The sequence below is a fragment of the Brachycentrus maculatus genome, unplaced genomic scaffold (assembly GCF_059751285.1).
Source record: "Brachycentrus maculatus isolate JH-2025_06_01 unplaced genomic scaffold, ASM5975128v1 h1tg000188l, whole genome shotgun sequence".
NCBI classification, from domain to species: domain Eukaryota; kingdom Metazoa; phylum Arthropoda; class Insecta; order Trichoptera; family Brachycentridae; genus Brachycentrus; species Brachycentrus maculatus.
Genome location: NW_028280939.1, coordinates 1,517,659 through 1,535,000, shown reverse-complemented (window position 1 = coordinate 1,535,000; position 17,342 = coordinate 1,517,659). Strand labels below are relative to the sequence as shown.

The 17,342-nt window shown below is 29.5% G+C and overlaps 1 protein-coding gene across 1 annotated transcript in view; it reads left to right on the top strand.

Moving 5' to 3' along the window:
* The window catches only part of LOC148307853 (cell adhesion molecule Dscam2-like), a 196,539-nt gene that overhangs the window by 81,562 nt on the left and 97,635 nt on the right, over positions 1-17,342 (top strand). The window contains exon 5 of the mRNA XM_088262768.1: positions 4,347-4,462. Coding sequence (XP_088118894.1) covers positions 4,347-4,462 — 116 coding nt within the window. The remainder of the gene's footprint in view (positions 1-4,346; positions 4,463-17,342) is intronic.

The window sequence follows — 17,342 nt, the reverse complement described above, 5'->3', positions numbered from 1 at the left end:
TTACACTGTTCCAATTATTGTGTGTATTTTTATTTATATATATATATATATATATATATATATATATATATATATATATATATATATATATTTATATATATATATATATATATATATATATATATATATATATATATATATATTTATATATATATATATATATATATATATATATATATATATATATATATATATATATATATAAATATATATATATATATATATATATATATATATATATATATACATATATATATATATATATATATATATATATATATATATATATATATATATATATATATATATATATATATATATATATATATATATATATATATATATATATATATATATATATATATATATATATATATATATATATATATATACATATATATATATATATATATATATATATATATATATATATATATATATATATATATATATATATATATATATATATATATATATATAATATATATATATATATATATATATATATATTATATATATATATATATATATATATATATATATATATATATATATATATATATATATATATATAATATATATATATATATATATATATATATATATATATATATATATATATATATATATATATATATATATATATATATATATATATATATATATATATATATATATATATGTATATATATATATATATATATATATATATATATATATATATATATATATATACATATATATATATATATATATATATATATATATAATATATATATATATATATATATATATATATATATATATATATATATATATATATATATATATATATATATATATATATATATATATATATATATATATATATATATATATATATATATATATATATATATATATATATATACATATATATATATATATATATATATATATATATATATATATATATATATATATATATATATATATATATATATATATATATATATATATATATATATATATATATATATATATATATATATATATATATATATATATATATATATATATATATATATATATATATATATATATATATATATATATATATATATATATATTTATATATATATATATATTTATATATATATTTATATGTGTGTGTGTGTGTGTGTGGGGGTGTGTGGGGGTGTGTGTACAAGAACAATACACCCACTCGTAGTTATTCAATTTGGAAAATAACCGACAGCAGGTAGGAACGCCATTTCGTAAAATGTGATTTCTTCATCTCACAAAATCTCTGTTTATTCGTCTCAAGGTTCCACTAGATTCCAGATTGTATTGTTGCTTTCACTCAAGGGTATTATTGCGCAGTGGCGTGCAGGATTCACTTAAAAAACCTACCGTGATATTTTTAATTTGGGTCCTGTAAAAAGCAATTGTGGTATTTTGCGTAGAAACTAGGAGCCATGTCTTGGTAATTGTTGAGGTTTATTCGACTATCCCAACGACATCTAGTTTTTTTTTCTTAATCGACCAAATCATCTTTACGACGTCTGCGTCAAAAATGGTTTATTTTTTTAAAGAAATTGAGTTTCATAATCAGTTTTTCGTACGCTATCGCAGTGCTTTCTTTACATTCAGGCAGGACCGCAATCACCAAAAGACCCAATTTTCAGACAAAGAAATCGTACAATGAATAAGCACAGAATTACAGATGTTATTACAGTTATTACCCCTCTCAAGATTTTAAATATAATCCAAAAGAAAGGCGATTCTTTCATGTTGATTAAACAAACAACAATTTAACAGGTAATAAAGTCATGGTCCTGATAAATTGCGATTCAAATAGTTTTCAGTAATATCATCGATTTCTTGAATTATTTTTGAGTTAAATTTTACGACGAAAGAATATAAAATTACTCAGTGATAGGATTCAAAAATTTTCAAGAACCGGTTCGCCCTTTAGGTACAACCCCCCCCTTATAAAAAATAGTTTTTACATTTATTATTTTATTTGTTTTCTATTCTGCGCGTAAACAGAACATTCACATAACAACTGAGAATACTCCAAATGCTAAAGCGTATATCTTTCACGATATTCTTTTTACTAAGTGCAACAACTTAGCTGATTTTTTTTTTCATCTTTAATATATTTTATTTCTCTTTGTGAGGTTCAAATTTGATCAAAACGTGGCGGACCAAGTAAACCGAGCGTGCTCCGATACGTGATCTCAATCGGAATATTATGTGACAACAAAGAGTTAAGGACCGGTTCGGCAAACTCAAAAAAAATTACGCACCAATTACGCACCGGTTCGCCAGAACCGGTGCGAACCTGCTGAATCCCACCACTGGAATTACAACATCATTCACAAAATTTAAGCTTGTACTAAGCTAACCATAACGCCGCTTCACCGCAGAGGTAGCCAGAGAATAGAATGCCATACCACCCTGCCTTTGCAAACATCCTTCGCCTCTTCCATATTCATGCATCTCCTCACACATACCCGCTGATTATTTCGACTCTTGACCCGGCCGCTTTCAAGAATTCGACAAACCTGATATTGCCAAGTTTTCCTCGATCTTCCTCTGCTTCTTTTTCCAACCACATTTGCCTTATTAATTTGTTTAACCGTTCTTTCCTCACTCATGGCTTCTACAAATTGCTGCATATACTTCAAATATTTTTTTTCAACTCATTGTTTTGCTCACAAAATTTGTAAATAACACATCAAATTTTAATAATAAAATAATAAATCCCTTACCGCACCCCAATGGTGCATAGGGCACTGCTTCATATAAACGCAGTGTTATCTCGATCGATAACACATGAAGGAAAGGTGATCAGCCCTCCACTTCAGGTACCAGTCCAGTTTAATATTGAATAAATATTAGAGTGAAAAAATCACTTACATTTATTAAACCCCCCTGGAAATCGAACCCGGGAACTTCAGAACGGTAGGCGAGCATGCTGACCATTACACTATGGAGGCGGACAAAAATTAAATTATTTTTTTTTAAATTAAACATTAAATTTTACTTACATAATAAATAGTTTAAATTTAGTTCGAGACAAATCTTTTAGGTTGGTTTAGTTTTTTGTCAGATAAACTTCACCGTACAACCCTGTAATGTTGTATGAGATAACAACAAAAAACTACCTTATGGATTATCTCAGAGTATCTGTATCGATATTACGTGAGGCACATTCTAGTTCGCATTATTGTTCGCATTATTGTATCAATACAAGACCGGTCGTGAGATGGGTACTGTGGGGGTGGATAAATAGTATATATTAAAATAACAACCTTCAAAAACATTTCAAGCTTTTTCGATAATAATTGTTTATTGTATTGAAGCATTATTTTTAAGAAAACATTTTCATTTTTATTTTATTTCAGGATCTTATTTTAAAATATTTCGACATGTATTACAAGTGACTCAATTTGTTTTACGTATTTTATATACGGAAGTCTGAACGTTCCAGATGATAACATTTTAAGGAGAACCTTCAAAAACATTTCAAGCTTTTTTGATAATAATTGTTTATTGTATTGAAGTAAGATTGTTTATTTTTATTTTGATTTTATTTCACGATCTTATTGAAAAATATCTCGATATGTATTACAAGTGTCTCAGTTTTTTTACGTGTTTTATATACGGAAGTCTGAACGTTCCAGATGATAACATTTTAAGGAGATTTTTCTTCTCAGTTGCTATACGTATAATAATTGTTTTGACTTAACAAACGTAGGGGGGAAAATCCAGTGTCAGATTCTGAATAAATAATCTGTGTTTAAAAATATATATGTCAAGTAATTCGGAATAAATCTCCCAAATGTCGAATTAGAAATATATATGTGCACTACTTATTCTCAACTCATGACAGCATCATCTGTAAAAATTTGATATCTTTCATAATTTCTACTATGTGACACACTCATACGAAGGGAATGTTAAAATAGCGTAATCAAACAACTTTCAAAAGTGAATGCAATATAGAATTGTAATAATGCAGAAGCATGAACGTTATACTTGTATATAAAGTGATCACTTAAGTCAGCCTAAGTCAGTTAAGGTGAAAGAATAAATAAAGAAAGATGGAAGTTTGAGGATCCCAGAGCTTCTGACCTGGCATTCGGCTGGCTAAAGTGATCACTTTATTATGAAACATTCAACATTCTGCTCATTAATGTACATCCATATTGTAGTAATTTTTAAACTTGTATATATGCAATGCTGGTAGTTTAATTTCCTTGCTGGTGGATTGAAATGTCATTCGTAAGGTAAAAAGTCCAGTGACTGATAAATAAATAATAATAAATCAATTTTAATTGTTGTTTGTTTACTTCTAGACTCTCCGATGCCGAGAAGGACACGCATCCAATAAAATCAGGAAATCTAGAAATTAACCATAAGAGAGAGTCACTCTTTAGATGCAAAGGAGGAGATTTAACAGATCATTTGGGAGGTAAGATCTCATTATTTTTGTCATCTTCATTATCATTATCATTAACATATTGTAACCATCTCCAGTATTAGTATAAACATATATTCATATTCACATACAAACACAAATAAGTAGGTACATTCTTTATTTTGTTGAAATGAAGTTAACTTTTATTCTAGCTTATATCCACAAACAAATACCTTTGTATTTATTTTATGTATTTAGTTTTTTTTGTGGAAATCAGTAATATAATGGGTTTATAAAACGGTTTTAATTTTTATCTAAAGAAACATTAAATATGTTCTTTTGGAATTATCAAAAATTGAAAATTTCCACACTCCTAAAAAAATACATACATAGATGTGAACCATTTCTAAATGAATCTTCACTATGTTCGATTGGTTCCCAAATTTTTAACATGGGATAACATCGTCAGCCAAAAAAATTCAATTTAAAATGTAAAATGTGGATGTGGTAGAATGGAGAATGTTAACAAGTTCGTAAAGTAAAAACGAATAAAAACGATTCGTCTCAAACATAGATACCAGTAAAATATTATAAAACTTAACATATGTACTAATACTTATAATACATAAAAATATATTTTTTTTTGACATCTCATCAAAGATGAAGAAGAATATGGAAGTCTGGGCATTTACGGGGCTGACGACCGTCATAGGCTGGTTTAAGTGATCACTTTACACACGTGTAACATTCACCAATTCTACCCATTATTGACAACCACACTACTCAAATTCTTGGAAGTTCTATATATATGAACCAATTTAGAAACCTTGTTCTTGAATCACTAGAACTTCACTAGAGACATCTATTGGTGAGATGTAAAGAAGCTTTTTACTAAGCAGAAACTCTTGTATTAGTATGTGAGGTCCGAATCCTGGATTATAATCACACACATGAGAAACGCCAGAAAATACAATTTTAATTTTTATTATTAAGCTTATAATTTGACCAGATAATTTATTTACAACATTTTGAGTGTGTCCAAATACTTGTTCGCAAAATCTGGATTATCTCCAATTACAGGAGTTAAATACATTTTATTTTTTTTGATCCAGATTCGAATCCAGATTTTGTGAACAAGTATTTGGACACACTCAAAATGTTGTACATAAAAATAATCATTATTTTGTATTTTAAAAGCATTGTCAAAATAGAAATTTCAGTTTAGTCTACATTTGACCTAATAATGGAATGGTTATTTCGAAACCAGTAGTAATGAAGAATTGTTTTTAAGTGGTGTTACATAAATTGAACGATGAATGTGTTATAATTATTATCGTTTTACATCCAAGAAAACAAATAATAATTTATTTTATTTTTATGTTTAATAGGTAATTTTGTATTTTAAGATACACATTTCCCCAGACCCCGGAATGCATTCATTCTCTTACATCCCACAACGGTACTTTTTCAGTCACAATGTGACAACTATTTTCCACCTGATACATCTAAAACGGAGCGATCATCACGCCACAGGTCACGCGGGAGCCGCCGCCATTTTGTATTGACGTGAACGGCACCAAACACTCCGTGAAATTAAATGAGATTTTTTCAATTCCAGATTGTGTTGAACCCGCATTATTCTCCACCTTTGCACAGTGCTGGAAAATTTACTAGACTTAAAAAATACTTTTTTTCTTGATGATAAATATTTTACTTCGGAATTCCTCGTAGTTTATTAGAATTTAACACGGTCTGGGTAGAGAACATTAATATTGATAACTAGTATATATTGAGAGAGAAAATATTTTTAATCATGGCTTATGAGAATAAAATAATCTGTGGGTAGGAAACCTTAATTGGTAACTTGTATAAATATAACTTGTAAAAACCTTAATTGGTAACTTGTACTGGTAGTAACAGGTAGAGTTGAAGGCAAGCGGGCAAGAGGACGGCCTCCAACAAGATGGACAGACCAAATAAAGGAATTAACCGGATCCTCGCTAAACGCAGCCATCAAGTTGGCCCAGGACCGGGAAGAATGGAGAGGACTTGTGCACCAAGTGCCTGACATTCCAGAAGACCACGACGCTCAGCATTGAGCAAGAAGATGAAGAAGAAGAGGATAAATATAAGAAAAACTCACATTTATGATAGGTCAGGGGAGTGTCCTCCATATAGGCAGAAAAGCAGTGCATATCCTAACTTTCCCCCGTGATATATAAAAACGCAGTACCTGCCCTATCTTATTAAATAGTCCAGCTTATCTTACTATTTACCTCTACTGTCTACCCTAATTAATTATCTGTGCACGCCACTGTCATGAGTTTTTTCGAATTATATATTTCGTGGATAGAAAGCTTTAATATTTATAACTGATATACATTGAAAAATCATTTTTTCATCATGGTTCATTAATTTTAAGCACTCTTTGGCTCAAAAGCTTATACATTGATGACTTTTTGATATAAAAAAAACGTAATTTAATTTCATGGTAGTTTTTCAAAATTTAACACTCTGTGGGTAGAAAGCTTTAATATTGATTTCTAATTTACACTAAAAAGAGGCAAAAATCATTTTTAATATCGTTTATTCGAACTTGATACTCTATGGATAGGAAGCTTTAATATTGATAACTATGATGTATTGTATATTAGAAGAAGAAAAAAAAAACAATTTTCCTCATGGTTTATTAAAATTTAACACAAAGGAAGCTAGTTTATTTTAAAAGAGAAAAAAACTATTTGAAAGCGTAAAAAATCAATGAATTTATTATTCATAATGATATGTGTAGTTACATAAAATAAAATAAACTTATAATAAAAACCCTTACATCACAATATTCCATCACTGTGCGAAAATTTCCTAACTTTTATATTTCATCCTAGATTCACTCAATTAATACTATCTTTAAAAACTTAACTAAAAAAAGTAGTGATTTTTCTATTATGTACATTTTAAATGTCCTTTCATCGTGGGCTTTTTTCATACATATAAACCTTTAATACGAACTTAAGACTCAGATTAATTTATTTCCAGGGGTCCGAAAATCAATTTTTATATACTTGAGTAACAAATATTCTTCATGTACAATATTATGTAAATCTAATAGTGAAGAACAGAATTATAAAAGTGTAAATGTTCCCTTTAGTTTTTCAACCCTTACAAATGAATAATTAAATACTTATCTAGGCTTGAGACTACATAAATAGTATTACTTGAAAATATTTGTGTTCTTGTATAATAAGAACACAAATATTTACATACCTCTAAAAATAGAATCTGTGATTATTCACTACTCGGTACTTCATTTAAATAAGTAAATGCAAATTATTACATCTACCTTTCGCATCCTACTTGGGTACATTCAAATAACACCCTTTTATTTGAATTTATGTTAGTCTTCTTCTTCTTTTTGTGTAGGCCTTGTAGCCTGTTTTTAAGAGGGATTAGCCTCCTGCGATGTCGATTCCCAGCTATCGATCCATCTGTTTGGTGGTCTGCCTGAGAGTCGTCTACCATGAGGTTGCCCATACAGTGCGATGTTGGGGAGTCTGGATGGTTCCATTCTCCTCACATGCGCATACCGTTGTCACCTTCGTTGTTTTCCCCACCTAACGACATCTTCGATCTCGCATATTTCTCGATTCTGACGTTTCTTATTCTATCTCGAATACTCTTGCCTGATATACTTCTTTGAGTCTTCATTTCCAACACTCTAAGCCCGTTTTTTGTACCAACAGTGTACGCTCTATTTGCGATTCCAAACGTCATGATGGATCGGACAAGATCAAGTTTTGTAAATCTTGATTTTGTTGCCAATCTTCATCTCAGGATTTTATCCATACAGAATTTTTCATTTGTTTTAGTAATAAAAAAAAATAAATTTACAATTTTTATTTAGTTTTTTTTTTCATCCGTTTAAATTTTCTCAACTTTTTTCAATTATATCTCAAGACATCGCCAAAACATTTGTATATAAAATATAAAAGATAATTTAAAAAACATCGTACAAAAAGTTTTGAAGAATAAAAATGTTTTATTTAATAAATTCAATATTTTTCTTCAATACTTATGCATAAATGTATATTCAATACCCATATTTTAGATATTGAAAAATCTTCATTCTTTTACATAATTATTGATAACTTGTACGTTACTTACGATTCCACTCAATTCACATTTTTATACGGGGAACGTTATAAAAAGATTTTTCACATTTATACATAATAATAATAAAACCCTTATCCGCACCCTAATGGTGCATAAGGCACTGCGTCATATAAACGCAGTATTATCTTGATCGTTTACACATGAAGGAAAGGTGATCAGCCCTGCGCTTCAGGTACCAGTCCAGGGTAATATTGAATAAATATGACAGTGAAAAAATCACTTTTGTTTATTTTACCCCCCTCGGGAATCGAACCCGGGACCTCCAGAACGGTAGCCGAGCGTGCTGACCATTACACTACGGAGGCGGACAATATATGTTTTTAGTAATTTTATTTTTCGCTGTTTGATTCCTGAATAAACTAATTAATTAAAATTAATAAAAAAATCCTACTCTTTATTGTAAAAATAAGACTCTTACCTTTTTTATCGAATCTTGTGTTAATATTTTCTCCTCACGGATATCGAAAGGCCGTTGATTTTCGGAATGCCGAAGCGTGTATTTTCTTTGGCTGTTAAGAAAACGAAATAACAAACAGCAAACAAACTTGAGTTTCCACAGGAAATAATATATATTTGAGATTTACGAGGCGGCTTAGTTGGACATCTCTGACAGAATCAATCAATTGTAGCAATCCAATCTTGCCCCCTTTTCCTATCTTTGAGCTGTCAATTCCCACAAACTATTTCAATTTAGAGAATTCGGAATCATTATTTCTGATCTAAATCCCATTTTTGTTCTTATTTCTTCGAGAGCTTTTAAAAAAGACTTGGATTTCTTCGTAATTTCTTTGAAAAACGAAATAAATTGCGGCTTTCTTTGTATCAAGCCATGTTTTACTATTTGCATAAAACATTATTTCTGCGTAAATCGATCAATCTATTCAATAAATTGACATTATACTTTTTACAGGGTTTTCATTAAAAATCATTTCATTAATATGTACATAAATTATCTTACTAATGTAGATATCGGAAATTAAAGTAAATATGGAGTTGGAGTATATTAGATATCAAATCCCAAAAAAATATTTTTTAAAAGCATTGAAATACAGGGTGGCACAAAATTAATCACATGTTATAATTTTTGCAAATGGCGCCGTACGACAATTATTTTTTTAGATTTGTGAACTAGAGAACTGCAGTTTATATACAGATTGATAAAACGGGAACAAATCGCTCACTCCTTTCAAGAACGTCATAAATCGAAAAACTTGATTTTTCAGGAGAACGTTTTTAAAGTTTTAAAATAAAATACAATTTATTAAAAATAAATATCAAGCAACTTATTGAACTTTTTACTGTGCAAAAGATCTTTTAAGGTTAAACCTGAAAGTTTTTTTTCCATTTGAAAAATATATAGAATATTTAAAAAAATAATTAAACAATACATTTTCTTCAAAATGCAAAAACAACACTTTCTGTCTTGAGCGGGTAAATATTAAGTTAAAAATATGCCTCTTTTGCTGGAATATAGTACATTTTCTGGACATTCCGAAAACATGAATAACTGAAAAATGTCGATTTTTGATTTATGACGTTCTTGAAAGGAGTAAGCGAAATGTGTATCAACACGGCGGCAGTCACTTGATGGATATCATTTTTCACTTAACAAAAAAATATAAAGGTTCATATAAATACTTTCATAACTCAAAAACTTTTTATATATATTTAATAAAAAGGTTTTTTAAAAACGAAATTGGACGATTGATATTGCGCCACCCTAAATGTGTTTGTATACTGCAGCTGTCTTGCTGACAAATGTCAAATAAGATTGACATTTGACACCAAAAATTCGCAATAATTTTATCACCTTCCGATAGTGTGATTAATTTTGCGCCAACCTGTATAATTTCAAACTCAAAAGTTCAATTTTAAGTTAGTAACTACATGTGAAGTTTTCATTTTTATTATTACTAGACTAAATTTATTTTATTTTGATAAAAGTAATGATGAAGATTCATATATGTTTTTAACAAATTCATGCAGATGATTCGAGTCCTGGAACATTTAGATATTATTCCTGTTCAAATTAATCTTTATTGTAATAACATTGTCTTTTTTGTAAATAATCAACACACCTACCATAAAAATTTATGTATCTAGATAAAAAAACATCAATATGCTTTTTGAATGATTATTTTTCTAACAGTTTTTTTTATTATTTATTGATTTGGCGTTTAATTTGTAGAACTCCATTTTAATTTATGTATTAATTTTAAAATCAAACACAGATTTTTTGAGTCTACAGAGTTGTATTTATTAATAAAAACACATAAAAAATTATATTGTGACAATATTATATTGTGCAAAACAAGGCGAAACAATTGTAACGATATAATTTTTTATTTGTTTTTATTAACAAAATACAACTAAGTAGACTCAAAAAATCTGTGTTTGATTTTAAAATTAATACATAAAAGTTTTTTTATTAATTAAGCTCACATTTCGAATATGGTTAATTTCAAAAGGCTTATGAAAATTTCACATTAAAAATCTATGAAATAACGACGCAATCAAAAAACATTTAAGAAGCACCATATAAAATGACATCAGCTGTCAAGAAGCGCGCAACTGCCATCACAAATATTAAGTATTAAGTGGTTATGATGCTGTTACATTCAACAGATGGCAATACCATTGCGGTCAAAAAAGCGTATGTATTCAAACGCAAAGAAAATTTGAGGTTTTGAAAAAACCAACAACAAAAAATATACAATATATTATGGATTTGCACATTTACATATATCGTAGTCGTACAGGAGAAAGTGACCAAGTGCATTTGTTTACAAAAACGTTATCATTGACTATTTGATATCTTACTAGCTTAATATTGCCCTGAAAAAATCTCAAAGCGATTTTAAACTTGGAAGTTTAATATATTGACTTGTTAAAAATGACAAACTGCATTGATGTTTATTATCTTGCCAAACAAATGTGACTTAAATGGCCCTGCTGTACTTTTTATATTTTGTTAGTTGGTCACTTTCTCCTGTACGACTACGATATATTTAAAACATTTTGAGTGTGTCCAAATACTTGTTCACAAATCTGGATTATCTCCAATTATAGGAGTTTTTCATATTATTTTTTGACATCTCATCAAAGATGAAGAAGAATATGGAATCCTTTCTTTTCATCTCACTAATAGATGTCTCTAGTGAAGTTTTTGTGATTCAAGAACAATGTTTCAAAATTGGTTCATATATATAGAACTTCCAAGAATTTGAGTAGTGTGGTTGTCAATAATAGGTAGAATTGGTGAATGTTACACGTGTGTAAAGTGATCACTTAAACCAGCCTATGACGATCGTCAGCCCCGTAAATCCCCAGACTTTCATATTCGTCTTCATCTTTGAAAAGATGTCAAAAAATAGATATAATTATTTATTTCATTGGAACACTAAGGCAATATTTTTAAAGACAGTATTATTGAAAATAAATCGATTCAAATCAAATATACCAACTACCAAAAAAATACATTTCGTTCATCGTACCTATAAATAATATAAGAAACAATAAATCAATAAAAAGCCATTTGTTTTGAATTCTCTCGCTGTAAGGAATACTTCTACCTCTGCCAAATCTGTCGAATAATTCTGTAATCCCTGAGGATTTAGGCCGATTGATTTCAGGAAATCTTAATTGCGACCCCGGGGTATTTACTCGTTCTTTATTAGAAAACCAACCTATGTACACAAGTATCTGTTTTTTTTATTACTTCACGTATACCACAACATCATGCGTAGTGTACATACTTGCGATCACATTTAATCGAAATACTGTAGAACCTCGATTATCAAGACTAATTGGGGATGAAGGTAGTCTGGATTAGGAAAAATATATTGTAGATAGTAAAAAAATACAAGAAAAGACGAGTACATTTATATGTATATTTTTTGTTAGTCTCTAGACTATATTCACAAATGAAAATTATTAATACTGAATGAATTGTCTTTCTTACCATTTTTTCCCCATATCTTCTTCTTACCCTTATACGCACCCAATGGTGCATAGGAGACTGCATCATTTTGACGCGGTTTTATCTTGATCGTTACCCTCATGAAGGCAAGGTGATCACTTCTACGCTTCGGGACCAGTCCAGGGTATAATTAAATAAATATAAGAGTGTAATTCACTTACATTTATTCCGCTCCCTCTCGGGAATCGAACCCGGGACCTCCAGCACGGTAGCTTAACATGCTAACCATTCCAAATTCCACTAATATAAAATAATGCAGGCATTATTTCATATTGGCGGAATTGGTCTTCACTCTTTTCACAAAATGCTCCCATTTTCTTATATGGAGTGCTCCTATTTTCTTATATGCAATTTACAAGGGTTCCAAAATATAATGAACTTTTAAATATAAAAATAAAATGCATAAAATATAACCGAAAACATAACGTTCCTAATACATCATTTTTGCTTTCATAATGCAGGGATTATATAGAAGGCATTTGGTCTTCACTCGTTTATTTACTTCGTTGGTACTCAGTGAAGACCAAATGCCTTCTGCATCGCTCTTACTCTACGACTGTGAGACATGATACCTTACAAGGGCCCAGAGCAGCCGTATACTCACTCACCTTTGAGAATAGATGCCTGCAAAGAGGAAAAGTGGTTTGACTTCGTGAGGATAGATGAAAACTGTGTAGGACGCAGCAACCCATGGTGACAACTGTCAAGAAAAGACGATTCACTTTACTAGACCATTTATTATATACAATACTCCGCATGCCTCCCGAGAGTCGCCATCAAGCTTGCTTCTTTTATAAGGCATCATATTCTCGCCGCACACGACATCCACTGCTAACAATCCATCGTCAGTTCTAAACTAAACTTCGGGACGCGGATCGGACTTATGAAAATGCAAGGGGGCTGGAGGCCAACAGAAGTGCCTAGAAGGAGTTTGGTATGAAGTGCATACAGTAATCACTTTACTAAGCAACCAACTATCACGCTATTTATCTGCAGGAATAAGCAGAGATAATAGAACGCCACACGAAACTGCTCTTGCAAATAATATTTGCCTCTTCCACAATCATGTGTTTCCTCATACATATCCGCCAATTATTCCGACTTCTAACCTGACAACTTACAAGGATTCGAAATACTTGATCATGTCATTTTTTCCAGTCTTTTTCTTCTTTTTTCAAGTGTATTTGTAAAAAATATACCTAGCCTTGAATAAGCTTATTTAGAATAATGATAAGCTCTTATTGACAAATAAATCAGCTTGACTTTAAAAAAAAAACAGATTCATAAAAAAACTTTTATTTAATTATACATACTTATATATTTTTACATTAACTGTGTACATTTGCGTAAAAAAAATATAAACATATTTAAAATATTTTTTCATACACCCACCAAGCCACCTTGTGTGTCTTGTCAGTGGGAGATCTTTTTTGTACGTTTTTTTTCAAATCTATTTTAACCTAATATATGCACAATAAATAAAGAAAAAATTATAAATTTAGTTTATATGATGAAAATATAATAAAAACTTTCGCTTTAATGTCACCCAGTGGCACAAACTCTATCTGAAAGTTTTCAAAAAAAAATGTTTTTACGTCGCTTGTTCACTTAAAACGTGAAATTTTCGACTAAATCTCACCTTAACGAAACATTGTGTTTTGTTCATAGTGTAAAACGAGTTATGGAAAACTTTTTCGAGTATAATGGCAGCCAGCACACGTTTCGTACACACCATTTATTACTGGCTGTCGGACGTAAAACAATATACGGGTCGCATCAACTCGAGCGTTAAAAAGTGACAGGAAAAATATGAGTTGTTAATGTTGCTACTGTTTACTTGCTAGGTGTAGTAAGTAACTGGAAAATTTGTGAGCACAATAGGAATGTTGGTATGGGTATCTGCTATAATCCTAAATGTTTGTGCGCAATTATATATTATCTTGGTCCAGCCAAAAGCTAGAATCACTGACACCCTATTTAACTAACTAACTAAGGAACATTTTATTTATTGTTTCGGCATTAACTTTGTGGTAAGACATGTTACAATGATTAAAAAAAACACTTCGTTTTTTACCACTTGAGTTTTATAATAGACTACATGTTTCAGAAGTTAAACTTCCATCATTCAGGTCTGTATAATAACTAAAATATAAAATATTTTTTATTTTATATTTTAGTTATTATACAGACCTGAATGATGGAAATTTGACTTCTGAAACATGTAGTCTATAATAAAACTCAAGTGGTAAAAAACGAACTGTTTTCTTTAATCATTGTAACTAAGGAACATATAACGCCACACCACTATCTTCACTCAAACAATTTTGCCTCTTCCGACGCCTCTCGTATTCCCAAGGGTTCAATCTTTTAACTTTAAGGGTCCATCTATATACATTTATTTATATATACGAGATTTTAAAATAACCCTTAACAGCACATCAGGTTAAGAAATGAAGTGCCCTATAAGATAAGAATGTTGAGCACGAATAGAATCAAAAGAAAAAGATGACACACCTACAGGATGAGGAGCATCATTTTTATTTAATATTATTATATCTTTCCCATAGTGTTGTGATACCTCGTTTGTCTATTAATTAAAGCGTTAGACTGATCACCTTGCCTTCATATAACAACGATTAACTTAACATTGCATAAATTCGATGCAGTGTTCTATGCACTTTTGGTGTAAATGAGTGTAAGAAGAAGAAATTCAAGATTATATCTAGAAGTAATCTCGTTTTTATAAATAAGTGATGCCTAATTCCAAATCAATCAATCTATAATCGCAAACTGCAAAATCATCTACAAGACTCATAAGAAAACGTATAAGCAATATGCAAACAAAATATAAGGCCTATTACATTTGTACAAAGTAACTTGGACCTATTAGTTACCCAATATGAGCGCCGCTACTCTGGGGTTCGGGGTGGAGTCCGGAAATATACGTACGTAACCTTTTCTGCTCACCTTTACACTTTGAGGTTGGCGGGAAATACGGGTAAAAAATAACTTTTGGGTCAGACGAACAAAAAAGAAGACAGAAAGATAAATATGAAGTTTCCGGGAGCCATTCGAGCTAACTTCTTCAGCAGGCAAGACGAGACAATTGATTCAGTGCAAAGTTTATATTCACCGTATTATTTTTCAGTAAAAAGCTGCTGAAATATGTAAATGAAGATGCTAATTTAAAACTTGGATGGCAGAAAAAAAGTGATTTTAAATCAATATAGATCTCCTTTTTTTAGAGTCGTACTACATTAAAAAAATAATCTGACTCCTATCTGAGTGGTGCACAAGGCACCAGACTGAATGGATGCGGTGTAAACTAACGTAAAAGAGGAAATTATGGAAGAAAAGTTCGTATTATATAAGAAAAAAATAAGTGAAGCGATAATGGCTAGGATACTCAAGGCTGCGTACCTATCAGTAATCAAACTACAATAGCTTATGACATTTGACATTTGATTGTGATTAAATATTGGTTCACAAATCTGGGTTTTGTCTACTTTCACAGTTATTTCTACATTTTTGGCATCTTAAAATACATGAAGAAGAATATGAAAGTCTGGGTATTTACAAAGCTTGTAACCTGTCATAGGCTAGTTTAGTGCTCAATTTACACTCGTGCAACATTCACCATTCTACCCATGATTGACAACCACACTATTAAAAAAAATTGAACTTCTAAATATACCATTATTCTCATGACACTGCACATGTTAGTTCAACCATATGTGAATTCTAGTGAAGCAATAAAATCATTTAAATATATCATACAACTTACTTAACAGTAGTTTTTAATATATTATACGGTTTCTGATTTTTCTCATATTTTATTTGGATTAAATGCAATGTTAAATCGAAAAAAATTTTTCGCTTTACCCACTTTTTAGGTGAATTTAACACCAGTTTTTATCATAACAATATCGCGTCACATCATAAAACGTTGATGCAATAAATAGTAGGTACATATATGCATATGAAAAAAGTATGATGTTATTTTATTTTTTATTTAGTAGGTACATGGTTAACAAGATCATGGTAAAATAAATATGTTGAAGGGTTAACGAATCGAGTACTAAAAATTGTCAAAAAAATGTTTGAAAGATTTGATTAATCCTCTATTTTACCACCGTTCAAAGAAATATTTTTGAAATATCGCTGTCGTACAAAAAAAAGTGACCAACCAACAAAAAATAAAATATTTATTGTAACTGCAGACAGTTGGTAGAATTCAATATTGAATTGTTGGGTAATATAACCAAAATAAAACACGGTTTTTGTTGGATTGAACTCTACATTTATTTATGTATATTTTAATACGTGACGCGTTTCGTCTTCTTAGGACATTATCAAACACTGATTAAAAATATTTACAAAATGTAATAATAATAATAGCAATTATTGTTAGTATGTATATAAGGACATTTTGTAAATATGTCACGTATTAAAATATACATAAATAAATGTAGAATTCAATCCAACAAAAACCGTATTTTATTTTGAATATATTACCCAACAAAAAATAAAATTTTCAGGAGGGCCGTTGAAGTCACTTTTGCTTGGCAAGAAAATAAACATCAATGCAGTTAGTCATTTTTAACAATCAATTATTATACTTCCAAGTTTAAAATCCTTTGGGATTTTTTTCAGGGCAATATAAAGCTAGTAAGATATCAAACAGTCAATGATCACTTTTTTGTAAAAAATGCACTTGGTCAATTTCTCCTGTATGATAACGACATATTTTTTTTATTTAGCATTTTTTTTTCAAGTTTTAAATAC